At 38.3% G+C, this 23,187-nt stretch overlaps 1 protein-coding gene across 8 annotated transcripts in view; it reads right to left on the reverse strand.

The window, feature by feature from the left end:
- Positions 1-23,187, reverse strand: part of RGS7 (regulator of G protein signaling 7) — a 273,357-nt gene that overhangs the window by 22,725 nt on the left and 227,445 nt on the right. For 3 of the 8 annotated variants that reach the window (XM_068676303.1, XM_068676302.1, XM_068676309.1), the window contains 2 exons: positions 20,135-20,224; positions 1,530-8,655 (listed from right to left, as the gene is read on the reverse strand). In XM_068676303.1, coding sequence (XP_068532404.1) covers positions 8,437-8,655; positions 20,135-20,224 — 309 coding nt within the window. In that variant the 3' untranslated portion in view covers positions 1,530-8,436. The other 5 variants (XM_068676308.1, XM_068676304.1, XM_068676305.1 and 2 more) reach the window with 4 other exon arrangements.

The raw sequence follows: 23,187 nt of genomic DNA on the forward strand, positions 1-23,187 counted from the left end.
TTACAGCGGCAAACTATTTGCTTCACTTTGGTAAAGAAAATTGTTTTGACTTATCTTGCTTCCTTTGTTTTTGATTTTATGCTCTATTTAGATTTCTTAAATGACGGATTATACTGAATACCAAAAATGTCTCATCCAATAAACTTACATAATTTGTATTTTAAAACATTACACAAGGCAAAGTAAGCAGTGCCATTCAGATTACAGTTTTTTTCCTTAGCGAAATTAAAATTTTGGCCGTATTGTAGCAGATCGGTTCTGATACGCTGGCCATGGCAGTGCTACCATGTCAGTACCAATAAACACAGTGTTACAGTATCCAGGAGTGAGAGCTGTTAAAAGGAACCCTTTCTGCATTACATTAAGGTTGGACGCTGACTGCTGCAGACAGCTTTTTTCTGGCCAAGCAAGAACGCGCCAGCAGCCACCAGACCGTGAGGCCTCAGTAATGAGGAGCAGTGAGCTCCACCCAGGCACAGGAACCTTCAGGGCCTGGAAAAGGATGCGACATCTAAGGGCAACATTAAAAGTCTTCGCCACGTTGAGTATGTAAAGGCTTTTCTCCTTTTTTCTTTTCTTCTACACAATGCAAACTTTCTTTAGATGAAAAATTAAAGCTGCAGGCTAAGTGTGGTTTGAAGGGTATGTAAACCAGGCTCCTCCCAATCTCCCAAGGCCTGGCCTCAGCCTTCTGCTTTCCAGTGCTGAGCTCTGTGCCAGGCAGTGCCACCATGCACATACGTGTCCTGCGGCCTCCCTCTCCTCTTCTGCTTATGCTTGATGCTTTGCTGATGACATGTGGAGCAGGAGGTCTGCAGCCACCCACAGGTGCTCTCAGCATACAGAAGCTGGTGGCCACCGTGTGGGGCTGGTGATTAACCTTGGCCTCACTTTCCCAGAGGTTATTTTTATGCTCTATCCCTCCCTCCTCACTCTCCCTCTTTTTTTTTTTTTTTTTTTCCTCCAGGTCTTCTGGTCTCCAAACCTTGGGTTTTTGTTTTCTACTGTTCATAAAAAAGACAAAGTGATCAAAGGCACTCTGCCCTGTCTGTGCCATTGGTGGAAAGACACTGCCTTCAAAACCTTCCTAGAAACAAACACGCACTCCCAGCATGTGGTGTGGTCTGGGGTGAGAGGAGTGGGAGGAGTTGTTGTCCAAAATAGCTTTTGAGAGAAAACAAAAACAAACAAACAGAAAAACACCACCGGATTGTACCAAAGAGGTGACACAACTGACATCTAGCTAGCAAGCAGCAATGTACCTACTGAGCAAAGGATAAATACTCCTTGAAGTCAGTCTCGCAGGTATCACATCTCTATTTCAGTGGAAGTTTGTTGGAAGTGTGTTGGAAGTTTGGGGCAGGAAAAAGCAGTGGGAGATGCCAACAGAGGCACTGGAAGATCAGCAGATGCTCAGCTCTCCTTGCAGATGGGAATCCCAAAGTGCAGTTTTAACACAGCAATGGAGTTGCAGTAGCCAGAAAAAATATCTAGAAATCATAACTTTCAGATAACTTTCAGGTTCTGTTTTTGTTTTGTTTTGTTTTGTTTTTTTCTTCACCCAGGTAAAATGTCTGAATGTCAAAAATACACAATAATACAGAAAAAATAGATCACATGGGTTTCTATGACAGGAATTGCATTCGGAAGAAGCCCTTTGGAACAAAATGAAAGTCTGATATTGTGTTTTATTGTGTTCCCATTAGAGGAAGAAAATAAACATACAAATTAAAATCCTTTTGCACCAGTAGCTGCAGTTACTGTCCCACATCTAGGATTTGGAACAGAGACAAATAAAGGACGAGGAAAACAATTGAGAAGGAAAGCGAGAGAAGAGATTTAGCCGAAGTCCCAGCAAGGTTCATGAAGTAATTCAGGTGGGATGGAAAAAGAAGTAAAGAAGCAACCCAAACTGACTTCACAATTACAAATTTAGCTATTCCCTAAATCTGAGTTTCTGGAAAATGATTCCATCATTAAGTAAGCATTATATGTCTATCTTGCTGCTAGTGTATCCTTTTAAAACACCAGAACATTTTTAGAAAGGCTATCCTTTGATGAAATTTGACACTTATGCCCACCCCCTCAGAAAACTACCTGTGATTTCAGCTACAATGTGAGCTTCCATACCCCTGTTCATTAGTTTCACTGGGGCTACCTCCTAGACCAGTATGGATCAGGACTTGGAAACATTTTCTAGTCTTGGGCTTCAACCCTCATTCCTACCTCCCGCAGACACTTAGTTTGACAAGAAGCTGGGATGCTCTGTGCCACCCTCTGGGCCCCCCACCCCTCTGTTGCCCTGAGGGACATTCGAGCTCCTAGTTTATTCTAGATCACAATGCCCACAGCAAGTGACCTCATCACCTGCTCCCTGTCCTGCCCAACACATGAGTAACCAACCAAGCTTCCTTTTGTCCAGACCTAACCAGTGCACCTATGCTAAGGATTACCCATCTCTCTCCTACCTCCTGTAAGGTCAGCAGCAAGGCCTCCCCACCAGACATAGACACCCCCTCTCCAGGACATCACCCCAGGCTCTTCTCCCTCAACGCCAGCAGCCTGCCAGCCCCTACGCCTCCCCTGCCTCAATCATACACGTCATTTATGGGCTGTTTACCAACGTTAGATAAGTTTACATGGGAAGGAAGGAAGAAAAAGCCAGATGGTCCAGATCTCCATTCCTGTTTTGGCAGGTGCAAGCAGCCAGACAAGTCATGGGGGGGTCCCAGCAGGGGGCAGGAACCTGCCTTTATGGAGAGACCTGGAGGACATTTTTAACAGAGACAGTGCCACCACTAACAACCATCCCCTAAAGCGAGGAGTTTGGGGCAGCAGTGGCTGGAGGAAGTGTAGAGAGCTGGAAGGAGCAGGACAGGAAAAGGAAAGGAAGGCACCAGGGAAGGTCCCAGGAGAGATCAGGTCAGGTCATGGTCAAAGGCATGTTCTGCATCAGCCCTGGCCCCAATTGCTGACCAGCTTTCTTTTTTTTTTTTTTTTTTTTTTTTTTTTCCCCGTGTGATTTCTTTAAAGTCCAAGAAAGACAGAACAGAGGAGGGAAATGCAGAGTATTTGTGGTCACTGTAGGAACATGCAGGAGGGATGAACAGAATGAGGATCAGAGGAACAAAAGAAAAGAACCATAAAAGGCTGTGAATCCTAAAAAGGTGTTACTGCCAGGGAGGGGAAGAGAAGAAAGAGAATCTAAAAGAACAGATGAGCCATATAAAGAACAGTGCACAAAAAGGGATGAACTCAAAAAAAAAAAAGGTCATAGATTTCAGGTTATGCATTCAGCAAAAAGGTGGAAAAGTTACATTAAAAATGCCCTTGCCATGTATCTTTCAAAAAGGAAAGGCGGAAAGAAATAAAGAAGTGGATAGGAGAGTTATATGAATAATGAAAAGCTTCATTTCTGTGACACAGAAGAAGCAGCAGCCACAAGGTTAATAGCAAGGGTAGTAAATAGCATTTGTTTTGAAAGGTGACATCTATAATGAATCTAATGAGAAGTTTCAAAATCTAGCTAAATCAAAAAAAAAAAAAAAAAGACAAGGCAAATGTGTCAGAATATATTTTGGGAGTGAAGAAAAAGTACAATAAAAATTGTGCAAATGCCACTAACAAGGTAACATTTACAATCGTATCTTAATATTGTTTGATATTTACTATCCATGTCCACCCTTGTAAATAAGGGTTATCATCTAGAATTTGTGCAGGTTTTCAGAGTTTATTATCATGGCAATTTCTCTTAACAATTTGCACATACAAATCCCTTATGGCAAATAGTGATGAGGATAATCACTATCATTCATGCATCAGTGTTACAGAATCAGGACAGCAGATTCCTCACGCCTACCCATACACAGAGATACCAGAAGGAAAATGGTCTGCAAGTACGTCAGAGGTTAGGATTTTTAAAAAAAGAGAAATGACCTTAGTAAAAGAGAAGAACAGTCTGCAAAACTGGATGCTATCCAATGGACAGCCAGACATCTCACTGATCCAGTAATACACACCAAGGGGGAAAAACCACCTATGTTTTATTGCAAAGGAGCTGGGCATCACAGTGCCTCATACACAGGAAATGATTCAGCAGTGACTCTCTACTACAAAAAGGGCAAGCCTTGCTATTGTGCCTACAGACAGAAGTACAGCCTGCACTGCAATTGTAGCAGTCAAGCTTGGGCAGGAGCACTGCAGCCTGCTCCAGGCTCCATCCTCTGTGAAAGCTGGAGGAGAGCAGCAGAGTAAAACCACACTTCAGAAAACACCAGGAAGGAAATCAAAGGGCACTGTAACATTGCAATGGCTATTTACATATTTGAGCAAAAATGGAGGGGACATTTTATTACAGTGAATGTAGCAGCCTGATAAGGGCTAAAGGGATAAATTGAAGCAAAGAAGATTTAGTTTAGATATTAGGGGGGAAAAAAATGCAGTAGCAGAGATAATGAGTGTCTGGGGAGACTCTGCAGTCCTCAAGCCAATGTCTGTACAAACAAAACCCATTTATTTGTACAAACCTCACTTGAGGACTCCACAGTCCAGAATAGCACAACCACAGGGAGCCTGGCCTCAGATTGTCCTCTGCTTCCATGTCTTTGATACTGGGGCTCCTTCAGCATAACTTCATTAACCTATTTAGCCTAGTATTATTCAGAACTGTATTATTCAGAACTACTTAGCAACATGCTTAAATGAATCATGGACACAGAATATGTACAAATAAATTGTTGGTAATTTGTTGGAATATCTTGGGATTAAAATCTTATTTTATACAGGTATCTATAGTTCTTAATTTTCTTTTAGAAAAATTTCTGTTTTATGCACTTAAGTCAATAAATTCAGTGGTGCTGGTTCTGTGCATGACATCTCTAGCTAGAAAGGAAATTAAAATATGGTAATTTTAAAATCTAAATTCAAGCAGCTGCTGCTAATCATATAATTTGGCATAAAGATAAACAAATGGAAGACACACAAAAAAATCACTGGTGATTCCCAACTGTTACTTAAAGAAAACAGTCTTCTCTCACTTTAGTTGTCTGCTGTGGCTTTCTTCCATATTTTTAATAAATAAACATCCTAAACACATTCCTGTAGGTCTCATTTTCTGGAACTATTTTTTTTGCTCCCATTTGTTATTTCTTGGAGGACTACTGGGCATTTATTATTTCAAATGACATTAGGGGTGCAATTTGAAAAAAGAGAAATTCCATATATGTGGTATAAAGAGCTTTCTTTCAGGAAAAAAAAAAATGTCCTTGTTGGGCTTTAAAAGGGCAGACACAGATGATCTGGTCGGACTGCTTCTCTGCGCTTTGATTCCAGCTCTGCCCAGCACTGGCATCCCACCAGCAGCACGCTGCCTCTCCTGCGCCAAATTGCTCAGTGCCTGAGTTCTCCTCCCTTGCTGGTTCCGTTCTGGTCAATGCAATTAATTCTCATTTCTTTCTTCTGTCTTCACCTTCAGCTCATTAATTTCTGGCCAGTCTCCACTGCTCTTTCAGCTCAGCATTTTGCTCTTTCTCTCTTCGGTATTTAAGGCCTTTTCCCTTCCATTTTTTTGGTGTTGTAGGGTCACTGGACAGTTTTTAATTGCACCTTACAGAAAATCTGGTGAATATTCAGCTGTTCTCAGGTGGAGTGGTTCCTTTAAAGCATATTAAAATAAATATTTCCCAATGAAGGGTGTTTCCAGCTTCCTGGGAGGCACCAGGAGGTTCTGACTGATGGCTCTTCTCCAGGAGGAAAGAAATCTTGCTTGGTCCTTTTTTTTTCCTCAGCAGATACATGAGATACATGACCTCTCTGAAATTCCTAATAGATACATCACTGCCTAGTGTGTACTTCAACTGCTTGCCATGGTAAGAATAAATATGCCATAATCTGAGTTAATTGGTGGAAGTGTCTTTTCATATATGTTTGGAAACAAACATCCATAAATATCTATGTTTTTTTCTCTGTGGAGATATTCATGCGTACTTGGAGCTTCCATTCCCAGTGTGGCAACAATGACAGATCATGGGAGGGATGAAGAGATCACAGACAAACCCTTTAAAAATCAACTGGCTGTAGAGCAGGTTTTATTGGTCTGTTTAGGACAAATTCACTCCTGGGTAACTGTGGCATTGCATCACTTGAAACAAGGTTCAAATGAAACCTTAATACTGCTCCCTGCCTACTTTGAAATTCTTACTGTAATACACATTTTTACTTTACAGGCATTGTGTTAGATCCTGCACAAACATAGGAAAAGGCAGCCATTCAATGCAAGCTTTGTATGTATTGAAACAAAAGAAGAACTAGAATGAGTACAAAATGGGTTCAGAAATACAAATACTTCAGATATTTTTCTTGGCTGGTCAGTGTTGCAAAGTGATTTAAAAAGGGGAAAAAATAAAAAAAAAAAAATTAATTTCCTTAGGGTAAAGTTCAATGATTATCTAACACATGAATTTGAAACATTAGTCATTTGAAGGGAGTGATTCTTCAAAGCAGCTGCTGGTATCTAATTAGTTAAATCCTAAGGAAAAGCAGCAATATACCAGCTGATGCAATTGGTGGCAGCAGGAGTTTGGAAATAAATATCTCCATTTGGCACTGAGAAGTGAAACAGAGCTCAAATTTCTGTGGATTTTCTGGACCCAAGTTCATGCCTCAGAGCTCACATTGCTGTGGTGAAGGAAAATTAAATCTCAGAGTTTAAGATCTGGGGTTCAGTGTGGCTATTCATTAGAATTCATATGGCCTCTTTAGACTGTGAATATTTTGACTTGATCTAGATGGAGCTCTTGATAAAATCAAGCTCTCATGGGCATTTCCAGTGTTCTGTGATAAAATTCAGCTCAAAAGAATCATGATGACAGAAACTGTGACACCTTAACGCAGCGATTATTATTCTGGTTAGAAACCAGAAACATAGCAGCATGTGCAAACAAAGAACAAAAAAAATCCCACCTCCCCAGAAAATTCAGCTGAAAAAAACAACAAGGGAGCAGCCATTCATGGTGATGTACAATGTGTTTGGTCCTGGGCTTGTTCAGACCATTACTCTAGAGATGTTGCAGTCAGGGTTATAGCAGTTCAGCAGCCCTGTTCCCAGCGGCAGCAACACAGGTAGGCAGCTGGTGTTAACTGAGATGACTCCAGCACCAATGTATTCAAATTTATTGCCTGATTGTGTCTATGACCATCCCACTTTGTGTCAGGAATGGGGGTGGGGGGCATTTTTAGGCTTGGTAGTCTCTTTGAAACAAGGTTCCTGTTTGCCAATGTCACAAAAAAGTCAAGACCACAGATGGTACCAGCTCTGTCTGTTCTGAGTCTCTCCTGTGCACTGCTAAGAAGGCTCTTTGAGCATGTTTGTCCTATGCATCCTATAATGCCCTGGAGGTACTTGCAATTTGACTTAGCTCACACCACTACTTCTGTGCTCAGAGATTCTGCCACTACCTTTACGTCATCTGTATCAGTCAGAAGTGCTGCTTTTCTTCTTTCAAGCACAGGTTTTCTGGTTCCAGCTCAATTTAGCTTCAGAAGGTCCCACGTCTGTTGTCCCAAGGACAACAGCTACACACTCTTGTAAACCTATGAGTAGGTCTTTGTGAGTAGCCTCAGTATTAGACATGCAACAGCATACTTGAACTGAGCCCCTGAATTAAAATTTCAAGTTCCTGCATTTACTACCCAAGGTTTGCGCTCTATTCTCAGCACTCCCAAACCGCTGCCTTTTCAGCCTAAAATGTTGCATTGACACAAGACAGCAAGGAGAAAGAAATAGGGTCTTATTTAGAAAATACACACTAATGGTTTCAGCTAGATTTGTTCAAGGCCATTCCTAAGAAAATGCACTTCACTTGATCTGCTCTTGGGCAGCAACTGAGCACACTGTAGAGGGTGTGCTCTCACAGACCTGGTCTAGCTTAAAGAAAGGTTTGCTTATGTGATGATGAGCAAGCTGGAAAGGTCTCACTGCTGCTAGCTTGATAAAAAGAAAATAAAGAGTAAATGATTATCAATAAAGTGTGTTTGGTTAGGTGTCACTGAGAGAAAGAAAATGCCATTTCATGTCACTTTTTGGAAAGCACAAGGTAAGTAACTATTAGGAATGATTTTGCTCTTGACTAATCTTCAGATTCAATATTAAAATCTCAAACTTCCCAAAGGAAAGAGATTCTGCATCTTTTAATGAAAGATAAAACAACAATATAAACATACACAAATTTACAGAGAAAGGATCAACTTTAATACATCTGGAGTAAAAGGTGTTCTTTTTTAAATATGGTATAAAAATAAATGCAAGAAACATTAACAGAGAATATACAGACAACAGACAAAGACACAGGCTTTCTTTCTCAATGTGAATACATCAGTGAAATGAAACCTTCTGTGCTAATTTATTGTGCAATAAATGTGATGCCATATGTATATTTATTAATATATGCATTTTTTTTTACATTTCTTCCAGTTTTTGATTGACTTTTTTTTTTTTTTTAAATAAACTGTGCCTAGCAGAAGCTTTTTTTTCACTGTACTTGAGCTTGCAGAAAATAAAAAGACACAGATCCAGCTTGATATGAAGGAGGAAGTGAGCAGACAGTTTTCGAAATGGAGGCATCGAAAGGCTAGAGAGTCCCTCGGAGTCTGTAATGCCTTAGTATACACAAAAGAAAACAAGTCAGGTCCTTGCTCATGCAACATCTTGTTCTACTGTCCTCTGATTCAGGCAATCAGTGAGCTACAAAGTATGTATAATGATTTGAGTCTGCTTCCATGCTACAAGGTGATCCTTTTAGTAGGACTGCACTAGACTGGTTAACCTCTTTGATGTGAGCGATTTCCCCTGAGGAAAAGATAAAAACAAAAAAACAAAAACAGAAAACAGAGGCATGATCACTGCAAACCTGTTCATCAGCAACCACTTAGTGTTGCCACATCACTGTCAAATAACTAGGGGCAGCAACTGGAGTCTGTCAAATCTTAAACCACAGGAAGCCCTTACGCTTGCACACCTGCACTGCCAGCCAGCCAGGTTGTTTCACAGAATAATCCACAAATTCACAGGCCATTTTTGAGTGAGATTGGGTTTGGCTGCTAAGAGACGACTGCTGAGGGCTTTGCTGTTGGTCACTCCCAGAACTTCAAGATGGCCACCACAAGTGAGGGCACCTTATGCTATGAAGATGAATGTGCACACTGCAGTAGCTCTGTCACAGATGGCAAAGAGCTCAAGTAAGGAAGAGGCAGATTGCATGCAGGCAAGAAAGCAGCTTTTCCATGAACTCAGCTATACATTTGCTAAGACTGCATTTACTGTTAATAAGGACCATTGGTCAGGTATATTACATGGGACTACATATCACTGCTTAGAAGGTGTTTGGATTTCCACTGTCTTTTTCCTCACCCTCCTGTTGCAAGCATGCAGTTTCAGTTCTTTAGCAAGTTCTTTTAATAAGTTATAATGACTGTCCCACAAGAGTTAGCTCTACAGTGTGGAAAGGATAGCATAGGTTATGTTGGCATGGTGTATTTCAGGCAGATTTGAGCTTTAGCTGAGCCAGACAAAAGCCATGAAACCACGTAAGTGTCTCTTACAGCCACCCTACTGTGGCTGCAATTCAACAGAGGCAGAGCTGGTTCAGCAAGCTTACACCACTCCTCAAAATACCACAGGCATACCCAGATAGTGTACCATAAATAGATAATAAAATATTAAACAGCAAATGGCTCTGTCTAACATTATAGTCAAAGGATATTTAATATTTACATTTATTGTATTGTTTATCTTAAGTGAACAACTCAGTAAAATCAAACTGACTTCAAGGAGACTACCATAAGAAATATAACTGTGAAGGGATGCTACATCTACAGTAAATGGTAAATGAACTTATTCTGCCCTATCAATGAGTTTTTAAGTCATCTGCTGTATTGTAACTCAGTGGAATTACACAATTTAATATCTATTTTCCTAATCAATTAATTTTATGTTCAAAGGAATATGCAAGTTGGTTTTGAACATTTGCTTAGATGCATTATATCAGAATGGGTCTTGACAAAAAGAATAGCAATATTATTCTTTGTGCTATGAAATAAAAGTCAAATGAGGATGAATTTTTCCTCTACAATATAATTGTGAAGGGAAATCATGGTCTGAAATGTTGGATTAGACTGTTCATCTATCAAGTTCACCATATCACCTGACAATAATACTACGTACTTCTTTGAAAGATGTCTCCTTCCTGGCATGGTCTGCTCCCTGTGTCTGGTTCTATCTCTATTAATTTTTATCTACATTAAATTCAGTTTCTTGGCATTTCTTTAATCTTAAATTATGCTTTCATCTAATATTATAGGTAAGTTATTCAAGTGTAAAGAAAGTCTCAATAGATGTGTGACACTGGAATACAACTTAAGACAGCATGTCCAAAATTATTAAGTGTTTTTAGGCAGTTGATGATTGTCAGCTTTGGACATAATCTAAGAAAATATTAAGCATACTTTGAATTTTCCCTTTGAGGAAGTTTTTTGTGCTTAATTTTACAGGCCTACAAGCTTGGCTACTTTCTGCAAATATGTATGAGTTCCATTGAGTACTGAACTGTCTAATAATTCCCTTCCTGGAGGTTTCTATTAGTTAATAAACCAATTCACTCAATGATGCACTGGAAAGCTGCACAAGCTTTTATCATGGGATAAAGTCTATGAATTAATTTTGCATTTTTATCTGCAACAACAGATTATTTGGGAGTTGTAATTCAATGGAACTTTTACGATGAACCATAACCACATTCCAGCATGTCAGGAATGAACTGTGATATTACATAAAGTAGGAGTTTTGAATCTAAAAACAGGTAAAATATTGGTTAATTAGTTGACCTGACTCGATAATCTGATTCAATGTATTGAAATTTTCCTATAGACAGATTATGATATCATAACTTTTTTTTTTTTTTTTTTTTTTTTTTAGGTATTCTGCATCACTTCCACCATGGCTTCCACCATGGATATTGCATGGATATTGCTCACCACAGTAAGCTGATGGTTTTTGGATACTTTATCCCCTAAGTCCCACAGTGATCAGGATTTCTGATTTGGTTGGTCCTTTCCTCCATCTCCCTTCTCTGCCCAGAGGATATTACCCTCCTTAAAAGAGAGGTGTCCACCTGAACATTTCTCCAGGTATTAATAATTCAAAATTATCTTATAGGTGGAAAAGTGACAACCTAGACAACATGCCTTCCTCAAGAGATATACTTCCATTCTTATTCTGAATCCCATTTAGTCCTTTGACTGGAAAAATAAGCTTTAAAGGCATAGAATCCATAGCAGCCCTAAATAAAGAAGTGAATATGAAGATTTCATATTCAGTTCTATAGGCATTTGTTATTTCCAGTTTACAGGCAATCTCCTTCAAACTCTGTTCCAGCATACATGTTTAAAATAAAACCTGATTCTTTAGCTCTGTATGGTTTGGTTTCATAATCATCAGTTCTAAGAGATATGCAGTTTACAGTCTGATGTAAGGATCATCTCTTGTGAATCATAATTTCAGGGTTGAGGCTAACTATTTCTTTCAGATACAATGTTAATAATATTTTCATAAGCCAAATTTTGTATTTGGTCAACTGCATCAAACAGATCAGTTTTGAGAGGTATAGCATATGACTGATCACACACAGGAAAATGTTTCCTGTACTAATACGGCTAAAGAAAAATTGAAAACAAGTTCAGAAGAAGTAGTAGATGCTCATCTAAATAATTAGTGTATATATATATATATTAATTTAATATTAATTTAATATTAATTTAATATTAATTTAACATTTTAATATATTCTTGCCATTGACATGTAGAAGTATGTGCCCAAATTTTAGAGTAGAATTTTTGTGTGTATAGGTAAGGTTTGTCCAAATGAATTGAAACTATTTAACAATATTATTATAATACACCAGCATAAATGAAACTGCACGCATACCCTGACAAGGGAGTCAGAGTACAAGGAGGCAGCAGAGCAGCTGGAGTAAACAACTACATTGATGAATACGAAATCAATTGGTGTCAGTGTTCGTGTTGCTACCACAATGTATTAACTTTTTTAATGCAGACTTGTCCTTCCAAGTGTACTTTTGGAGATCTTTGGGGGGGGGGGGGGGGGGGGGGACTACAAAAATGTGATGATTTACGAGCTGCTATGTACAAATGTGCTGACTGACCTGTTTATACACTAACACCTCAAGTAATCAGACAAACAAGTCAGCAACAACCTCAATACATATGTGGCTTATAAGAAAACAATATGAAATTTATACAGGGAACAGAGCTGAAATGTATGAAGATTAAAATATTAATTTTCTAATTCTCATCTTTTCAGCTAAGCAGCCTCAGTGGCTTTTTTCATGTTTCTTTATGGTCCCTAGAACAGATGTTGGTAGAACGAGAAAGGGAAACTCCATTCATTCAACTAGGAAAGGGAGAACAGCATGAACCCTTCCATGAGCAAAATGGAAGGGTTCATGCTGTTCACCCTTCCACTGAGCTTGGATCAACCCTCCTTGATCTCACCATTCCCCATCCACTCACATGTGGCACAGCTGCAGCATGCCAGCAGCTTGGCCAGCATCAGCAGACAAAAATCCCAGGTGACATTCCCAGTGCTATGCACAGAGCTGGTATAAACTGCTTCTGGCAGAAGCACACCTGGAGAGGCACAGGAACAGAAACTGTAAGTCAGGTCAGGATTTAGCCAGCCCTCACTTTTCTAACAGGCTTTAGCATTGCCCACGGGGGCAGGATTTTGCTTCAATTACCACAGCAGCATGGGAGGCTGCTCTCACACAGCCCCACAGGTATAGTTCTCTTTCAGAAAGGTGCTGAAGAGGAGGAAGGTAGCATTTACTGAATTTAGGGAATGACTTCTCACAACAGCTTCAATGTCAAGTGGTTGCACGTGCAAAATCCTTCTGCTTACTGTGGAGAGTTGCAGTCCTCTCCTAACTTCTCACTGGGGCTTTTCCCTGTCTTGGAGGAGACCGTAAACAAGAGGCATTGGCTGAGCAAATGCATATTCCTGATTTTACTCATTCTAAGCTGGATGATGCTCCCTCTTCATTTCTTTTTCCTTCCCCACTAATATTTGCATTTACTGATGAGCTGCTCTCATGTGTGATTAACCTTCAAGCTCTTGCCAGATGGGACAGTTTTATCTTGAAAAAACATTAGAAGGATGGGGTAAAACCTAACATTTTCCAAGGTGCTAATGCACTGGACAAATATTTAGTACATGTTTGTCTTAGGCATGACCCCCCAGATTTCAGTACTACTCTGCAGTTCTCATTCTTGCAGCAGCTTAGGACACAGGTCAATGTTTGTTAGCTGGGAAATGGCAGTCACTGGCCCAAGAACTGGCTCCTACCAGAGACAGAGCTGGCCATGCAAGTACCACATGGCTGCCCAAAGCTTTCCAGGACAAAGCAGAGCAGCACCACTTGTTGTTACAGAGCAGGACAAGGAGGCCAGCATTTACTGGCATCTCATACAGATGCTCCTGTTGATTTTCTTCATTAAACTGAGTATCATTACTCAAGGACAGCCTAGCACTAGTTTTTTGGAATAATTATTGCTCCAAACTAAAAATTTCAATTATTATGTCAGTTCTTTTTAGTCAAACATTAGATAAGCCATCTCTTAACTGAAAAGGGAAAAAGTTTCATTCCTATGAATGCTTATTATTTTTACTACTGTTTTGCATTTTTCGAACAAGAATCTTTGTGATTTTATTTTTTTTTAACTTTTAGAAATAACCAGTAAGCAAGTTTCAATAGTCTAATTAGGAAATCTTCCATGATTGCACATTGAACATAAGATCTCACAGATTGTATTGCATAAAAGTTTGTTCACAATGTTATGCTCAAGAAAATATAGCCTTTGTTTGGATGTCAGGGCTACATGGACTTCTGGTCTGTCACGGTAGAGCTCTCAGGTATGCAACAAGTTTTAATTGTTCATAAAGAAACATTTCTTGATTAATGTGAAATTGATATCTTCATTGTTTCTCAGTAAAGGGACACATTTTAACATGTCAAGAGGTTAAACCAGTTTAAGCATCTATAAAGTCTATCCCCCACTGACAAAAAACAAGGAAGCTATCTTAGAGGGTTTTAATTTCCATCACTAGACCATAATTTGCTATGGCATGTTAAGTGACACTGGACTAAGGCACTGTGAAAATGTGCTGTGTTCAAGAGATTTCACATTTCTCATCTCATGCATGAAATGGACTAATGTTACAGGTTTGGAGGGAGAAAACATCAAAGGACACTGGCAAGTAAGTTCTTACAGCTAAGCGGGACAGCTGGAAAGTGCATGGATAATGTAACATATAATGGTTTAAAACTCAGTGTTATTAAACCTGGTCTTGTTTTTGAGGTTATGAGTGAAGATAATCATCATCTGATGGCTCTCTAACTTAATATATGAACTGAGTTTGGTCAGTCTTGCACTGGCTGTATTTTTCATAAAACACCACAAACTTGTAACAAGCCCATTTCTTCACCTTCTCTACAATTAGGCAACAACAGATGAAACTCTAACACTGATGGTGGCATCTGAAGCTGCGACACGCACACGTGGTGATGGAGTATCTCCCCCAAGGAGGCTCTGAGGAGCAGACTGCACCTTGCCCTGCTAGCTTGGTTCCTGCTGAGACAAGAAAATGTGCATGCAGTGGCAATTAAGTGAGGCTTCTCTGTAAATGTTATGCCTTTGTTTTGGGTTTCCAGACCAGTGATCACAGCTAAGCATTAGGCAGGCTTGCTCAGTCTGCCACTGTCACAAATCCCAATGCATATGAGAAATTAAAGCCAAAAGTCTTCCCATCAATGTTATCAGTGCTTCCTTCACCTGTTTTTCTTTGCAGTGTAGATGCTGTTACTTGAGGTAGGAGGAGTTTTCTGACTTTTTTTTCTTTAATACAGATTTTTTCCTAATTTAAATTCCTCTAAAAAAATTCATTTTTTAAATGCCACAGAAGCAGCTGATTTCTCCCTCTCTTGTACTGTGGCAAGCAGTTGAGATTTTCCTGCTCCCTGGCTTATGCCTTTAACTTTCCTACTTACCTCCTCGGGGATCTGCAGGTGACTAGACCTCAGTTATTCCCAAATGGAAAGCCAAGGGACTGAGCAGGCCAGTGGGGAGCCTGGGGCACACCGTCACTCACTTTGCTGGGACGCTTCTGGGTGCAGAAGGTATTCCAGACTATGCACCTATCCAGTGGCATCATGCCAGCAGCACAAAGTTTGTGTGCACTTTATTATCACACTGTACCTGGGACTATGAATAAAGGAGACACACCAATAACAGTTGTGTTTCCTACTCAGAGGCAGACTGAGTGTTCAGTAATAAATGTTACATATGGCAAATGCCAGTTTGCTACTATTTTACCTATATTGTACATGCATGCAGGTGTGTTTCTAACACTATTCATATAGTCTGTTGCAGATTGCCAAAAGCATTAATAATTTTGCACTATAAAATGTACAGTGCAAGATAAATATCTGATGCTCATAGTTGTGCATTTAGGGTTTTCATTAAAGTGTACTGAATTATTAGAGGTTTTCTGGAAAGAAAACTCCAAAATGTCAAAGAACTGTAGAGCCTAGTTTTTTATGTGTACATAGCTCAACTTTAATTTTTTCCTCACCAAACTAAAATAATGACTGATTATCCTAGGTGATTTCCATTTAATTTAAGGTATAATACAGAGGGATTGCCCTTACAAAGTTTCTAATCTCGCTAGTTTAGCAAATGTTTTCTGTAGCAAGTACAATCCACTTTCAGTCATCACTGATCTGTCGAACAAGACTCAGGAATCTCCAGAGTCTCCAGCTTAACAACTCAGGTTATGAATTACAAGGTCATCCACTCAGGTTCAGTCCCTAGACACAACTGAAGTTACTGTGTTGTTGGTTTTTTTTGTTTGTTTGTTTGTTTTAATACTTAAAATTGGAAAAAAAAAAAAAAAAAAGGTCTAATTTAATCAACAGAAAGTCACTTGGATGTAATTAAGAAAAAATAACAATGAAAATTAATCTTAATTTTCTAAAACATCAGAGGAGAAGGGAAAATAACATTTTCTTCTTTCTAAATCATTCGGAGACCAGAGCATTGGCCTTGGGTGTAGAAGACCCATTTCAGATCTATTTTCTGTATCGATCAGAACAATAAATCTATACCGCAGTCTCTCCCTTTGCAGTTGAACACGTTAATCAGTACATTGTAGGATATTCTGAGAAACATTTCCCTCATTCTTGCATGTTGGAACCACTGTACTGAGGTACATAATTACATACAAACTCATCACAACTGAGAACAAGAATGGAAGAACAAGGATTCCTGGTGGCAAGGGGTCCTGGGCTGGGGGGGGATGCAAACTCAGTCCTCTCATGGAAAAGATTTGCACTTGAGGATCCTGACATTCTGGAGTAATTTGCAAGCCTCCGAGCTACTGATATAACCAAGAATATATGTTTTACAGTGACATGTTTTACTTTTGTAGATGATCTGACTTGACAGACTCCCCCCATATTCATAGGCTAGTAGTTTCAGGAAAAGCAAACCCACAGTTTTTATTTTATAGCTTGTACCATGAAAAATGAATCACCCTCTTCTCCTGAAGAAGTACCAATGCTTCATGTACAGAAAACTTCATTCCCACCTTTATCTCACAGCTTCTTTGTTGTGCCTGACTTATATCTCTGGCATCCTGCTGTTTTGGTGCTTCTGCTCTGGGATTAGCTGCTGAAAGTCAGGCATGCCTGCAGAGCACAACGCTGGTGTCCAGTGCTTGTGCACAGAACTGATGGTTTATCAGCAGCACTGCTCCAAGAGGGAGCAAACTTAGTAAGAGAAATCTCAGTGTTTCCTGCTCTGTCCTCACTTTTTTATTTTTTATTTTATTATTATTTTTTTAATTTTTATTTTCCTTACATCTGCCTGAAGCTTTCTATTTCTCTCCTAGCAGCCATCTGCTTACATACTTTTTACCATAACCAATTCCTGGTCTGTTGTCTGCTTAAACTCCCAACCTACTTATTGAAGCTTGCGAGGCATGATGGCTGGGAAAACCCTGGCTCTCAGAGGTCCCAGATGTACTGCTTTACTTTCTGTGCTCTTTTTCATTGACATAGGCTCATTTATTACTATAGAACTTCCTGTTAAACACCTCCATGGGAAAAAGTAGAATTACCATGTATAATGTTGTCATGTATAATGTTGTTTTATAGATCGACCTATTTAGACAACACACAAATCACACTGCAACATGCTATGGCAACACCACCATGCAAAAAATTGGGGTTTTTGTTTCAAATGTTGGGATAGTTTCCTTTGTGGCTGTTTATTCACTTTTTAGTCTTTACTGGCTTTGTCACATTGAATTAAAATTTGTTCCAGATTACAGTGGATTCAAAGCATATTACAGGAAGCCTTTACCTATAAGAAAGTAGTTAAGGATTACAGTTTTGTTTTAACATGTGAGATATTCCAACAGCCTCACAAAACTTTGTTCTTTCACTGCATTCTTTTCTTTTTCTGATTACTGGAAAGTATATATAATTTAAATACTTGAGGAAATACTCTTAAGCCCCATTATATGGGATGCAGTTCCTGAGAACTGCTTCTCCTTCCCTAGAAACTAAAAAACAAAAACCATGATCTTTGCTGAAAGCTCTCATATTTTTCATTTCAATGCACACAGCTCCACTAACCAGGTCACAGAAAAAGCCACAGACGCACACGCACACACAGCAGCATCAACTGCACAATTCAACAGACAATGCAGACAAACTTGAGTATAATCCAAGATCTTTCTACCTCTTTTCATAACAGGTTAGTGCTCGCCCTCAGTGTTGGTGTACAGTTTTTATGGCATGGGAAAATAGGGATGTTTCTGCCCTACAAAAATAAATGCGTTGAATGCTTTAGTTGGAACTTTCACAATGTTAAAAAAAAATCCAAAGAAACTGGATAAGTAAAAAGAATCCCACATTTCAGGAAATCAGTGGATCTTTTGTCTGATGGCAACAGGATGCCCACAGCAAATTCACCGGCCTTCTGTTTTTTTTTTTTTTTTTTTTTTTTTTTTTTTTTTACCGTGGTGAAATATCTTTCCAAACTTATTACAAAAAAAAAAAAAAAAAAAAAAAGAGTCAGTTCCTGTAGTCCATAATTAAAATAAAATCCCAATCAAACCCTTGTTCCTCATCAGCATCATTTCTTTGGTCCTGAAGAAGCTGTGCTAAACATTAAAGAAGATAGAATTATTAGAGTTTATTTCCCCTGTGCCAAATTACAAAAATGGGACAAACTCTTTTTTAGTAAAACAAAAAGGAGAGAGGAATGAAATCCAATGTATTCAACCTGTATCAGGATTATTAGTTTTTTTTTTGGGGGGGGGAAGCACCAGAAAAAGGAACAACATTAAGCAGGTTTTCATGGATTCTTTACTACAATTAAAAAAAAAAAAAAAAAAAGGAAAAAAAAGATGAATTATTTCATGCTTCTTAATGTAAAAAGCATGGCTCCCAGAGGTCCATTCCTCCATGTGTGACTATAGAGGTCAGTGGTAAAGGGGCTAGGGAGGAGGGGTTCTAATGAAAGCACGTTATAAAGCTGTCATTCCCAGGAAAATTCATAAACTGTACAAACTGTGATAAATACACTTTTAACTGTCAGGTTAGAGAAGCAAAAAGGGAAAGGAAGGATCAGTGAGGGGGAAGGGAGAAGGATGTCCCATCAGGTTTACTAGTCTTCCGAGGCAACAAACTTACCACATTGCGTGTGAATTTCTCAAAAGATGTTCGACGATCCAGTGTGTTTTCCAACTTAAATTTAAAATAAAATAAAAAAAAAGGAAACAAAAAGAAAAAAGAAGGGGAAAAAGAAAAGCAAGAAAAATGGAGTAGAAAAGGATCGATGAAACAATGGACTGCAAAACAAAGTTTGTATAAATCAGGAAGCAAACACAGGTATGAAGCTGTAATGTGACTCTGCAAAACAGTGGATGGGCAAAGCAGATATAGTTTTTGACAAAAAAATCATTTTTCATGGGGATCAAAATGGTTTACTTTGAAAGAAAAACTGAAAATAAAAAGAAATAATGAAGTGCACATCTTGTGTTAATGAACTGACAATCACAAACTTAAGGACTTCACACGGACAGTTGTAGCATTCTGGTATTTTCAACATCTCTTTCTATATTGGATCTTCAGAAATCAATGTTTGAACAAAAAACAAAATCACACAGTGCTTTCATATAATTTTAGGTCGTCATTATAAACAATAGAATGCTACAGCACTAATAACTACCTTATTCCAGTAATGACAGGGCCCTGATTTTGCAGGCTCCCAGATGATTGTAGGATATCACTATTTAGAGCCCACTAATAAATTATTTATCCTTATAGAAATCTGCATTCCACAAGCTGCTTCACATACTCTTGGCTATGTCTATTTGGAACTCATTCCATAAACTGGAATTTTCTAAGCAAATATTACATACCAAGACATGAGCCTCTGTTTGCAGAAGTGTGACATGATCAGTCTTTCAAGTCAGATTCCTAGCCTATTCAGAACTATTCACGTAATAATAGGGAAAGAAACAGAATTAGGAAGCCCCTATTTTTATAGTTGAAATTAGAAGTTATTCATATGAATGAGACTGGTTCTAAACACATTTTGTAATTTTTACAGGTGGAATAAAGAGAACAACAAGTATTACATAAGCAAACTTGCAAACATGAAAGACTATTCTTCTGGGATTTTATTTAATTTTTTAATGTATTTGTAAAGCACTTTGCAATTTAAGGTGCTTCATAACAGAGAAAGCAGTACAATATGGGATGTAAAAATAAAAATAAGTTTTGCTAGATAAACTCACTTAAACATGCCCACATGCAGGATATATACACATATATGTATATCGAACTCCTGTGTGTATGTGACCCTCCAAACACGCCAAGTTGGTCACCTACCAGATATCCAGTTGCACTGGCACAGGGGAGAGAAGACTGAGTATTGTTGCAAACATAACCACTGCTTTGCACAGTGGCAAGACAAAGGCAAGATGGACCAATACCTTTTTCTTGGCCTGTAGCAGCTCCTGGTAGGCACTGGATCGTATAAAACGAGGATAAGAATCACTTTTCATCAGTTTGTAAATGTGCTCCTGAAAGGGAAAGAAGGTGGTGTTACTCCCATAAAGGAAGATATGAGTAAAATGGGAAGCAATCACATCTGCAAAATGTATATCAGCTAGCGCTACTTTGAATGGGAAGTCCTTTGTGATGGGAGGTTGCAATTCTGCAGCTAAGGCTGAGTTGCTGACTGTTGCTAAAGCAGAAATCACAACTATTTGTAATATTGATATGAATATATTGATACTGATATATTAATACAGCACACCTTTCTTTAACTTCTTGTCCCTATTTTCACTATAGAATTATCTTCTCTGAGCATTTACAACTGAGTCCTTGCTTCAGGCCCAGTTTCAAACCTCCCTTACATTAGTCAGTTCAGTTAAGTGACAAAATCAGGAGCCTTGAACCTTCTTTCCCAACAGATTTTCTGAACTCATTTCTGGAGATGCTTTTCTGACTTGATAGGCTGGAAAAGGAGCCAGGTTTCTAATTTAGCACAACAGATAAGTGTTTAACCTATGGGGGGATGTCCCTTGGCTTCTCTTGAAAGCATTATTTGAGATGTTTATTCTGCTATCCAGCTGATAATATAAAAAGGAAAATGCATATGCAAATTGAAAAGTAGTTCCAGGCTTATCTAATTTCCAATATATTTATTCTTCAGATGCATATTAAAATCTGGAAACCCTAATCCAGGAAAAAATGACACAAGCAGTTTATAGAGCTTTTCTTCTTGGAGTATGTTCATCTCTGTAAAATTAAAACTAAACTAAAATAAAAACACTAAAATCTTTAATGTAGGACACTTTATAATCTTGTTCTGGATATAATCTTAGAAGAAGGATTTTTAGAAAAAGAAATCTAAGCATAAAATACTTTCACAAAAATATTTTTAAAAATCTACTGGATTGTGTTAGGGTTTTTTGTTGTTGTTGTTGTTTTTGTTTGTTTGTTTGTTTTTTTTTCCTTTCACTTAAGCCCTACCTTTTACTACAAGAAACTTGTAGCACAGCAATCAGGAAAGAACAAATAAACTGTGTAAAGTAAATACTGCTTAGCTTGCTGCTGGATATAATTAATAAAAAAATAATAATAATAAAATCACATTGCAAATTATGGCAGGGCAAAACTAAAGCTGATTTTTAATCTTTGTTTTGTTAGAAATTCCGGAGAATAATTCTAAGTGCCTTTCATTGTATTTTCTACACTAAGCTTAGAAAATCTGGTATATATTCAGAATTTAGGCTTGTTCATTTGGGGGAGTTTTAATTCTGTTCAGTTTCTATGAGAACTGACAATTCAACCAACTGAGAGCAAAAAGAACTCTGGTACTGTTGTACATATCAGTGATGCTGAGCATTAAAATGTTATACCTGTTCAAAAATCAACCCTGTAAAAGCAAGTAGAAATTAGGTTGTATTAGTATTGTTAATGTACAATAAGTCAGGAATTGAGTCAGGTTATTATTTAGCACAATCAGTCTGTTTTTACTTAGGTATCACCCTCATTTGATGTGGAGTTCCATGGGGTCATCTTTCAGTCCAGAAATGCTTTTTAAAGCATTTAAAACACAGTTAAATGACTCACTGACTGCCAAATGACTTGTAAGTGGTCCCTTTCTCAAGAGGCAGAGCCCTGCTCCTGACAAAACTGTCACATCAAGTGGGGCACAGTGCAAAACTCCTAAAGCTTTGAGTTGGAGTGTGGTGAGTATGGTCTGTTCCCTTTTCTCTGTGGGATGGAGGCTCCCTGGTTGAAGTTGTACACTGAACCGGATCAAACATGCAGAAGCCTGACAGAAGGAAAAAGCTTGCATAAAGATCGCATGCTCAACTTCCATAAATTAATGGGGGAAAAAAAAAACAGATCTGAAAGTAAAATGGTGTTGAAATTTTACACCTATTTTTACACCTATTTTTATGAAACAAAAATTGGATGTTGGCAAATAATTTAATTTTCCTTTACTGAGTCAACTGCAAAGACAAATTTTCTTTCCAACCTTTAAGCTTGCTGGAGTGTTTATTTGTGCAACATGTCCTTACTGTTCACTACTTTCCTAAATCTCCAGTGGCTCAGTAGATGCAAGCAAAACCTGCATGTTTGGCTTAATGCACAGTGTGTATGATATAGTGTCTAATAACAATATTTTTGTTGCATCATAGGTTGCTATTCTAATAGCAAAATGAGAGCACACAGATTTACTTTTTTTCTTTTTAAATTAGTAGAATTATTCCCCCTCCTATTTAAGACAGAGACACTTTCCCAAAAAGTAGAAAGGCCAGATTCAATTCCCTTCTCTGCTTTGTGGGACTTGCATCTCCTGACTCCCAAGATGATGTCCTAATAATCAAGTTGTAGAAAATTCTGCAGGGATATGATCTCAATCTCCTTTTGACATCATTTCACTTTGCATTAATAATTAAATTTTCATCACCGGGCTGCTGCTGATACTAGTTCTATGATTTTTACAGTGAATCCAGTTATTTGCTATTGCTTTTCTCAGAAGCTTGCAGATATGAAATATTAAGTTATGAGTCACATGAAGTGTCTCATTTAATATTTAAGTGCTTGTGTTTTCTTTCTTTCTGTTTGTTGTTTTTGTTGCTTGTTTCTTGACAAAATCTGAGATTTGTATTTTACTGTTTTGTTTTGTTCTTAACTTTATCTTCCATCTCAAAAAAAAAAAAAAATGTACTTTCACAAACCTAGCTCTGACCAAAAATATTTTTTGATTATGATATTCTGATATTCAAAAATTGAATAAATCAAAATTCCAAAAGGCTAATCAGGTGTTTACAGACTGTTCTTTACTCCAATAATGCTGCTTATTGAAGAATACATCTTTATGACCTTTGCCTGATGTTCGTAAAATGACAGTTTAGTAAGGAACAGAAAATACAACATCCATGGAATGTGATATTTCTGCACAAGCCATTACAAAGTGTTATTTCACATAGGTCATATTTTTTCATGATGGAAACCTCTGACTAGT

This window comes from Anas acuta, chromosome 3 (assembly GCF_963932015.1).
Source record: "Anas acuta chromosome 3, bAnaAcu1.1, whole genome shotgun sequence".
Taxonomy (NCBI): Eukaryota; Metazoa; Chordata; class Aves; order Anseriformes; family Anatidae; genus Anas; species Anas acuta.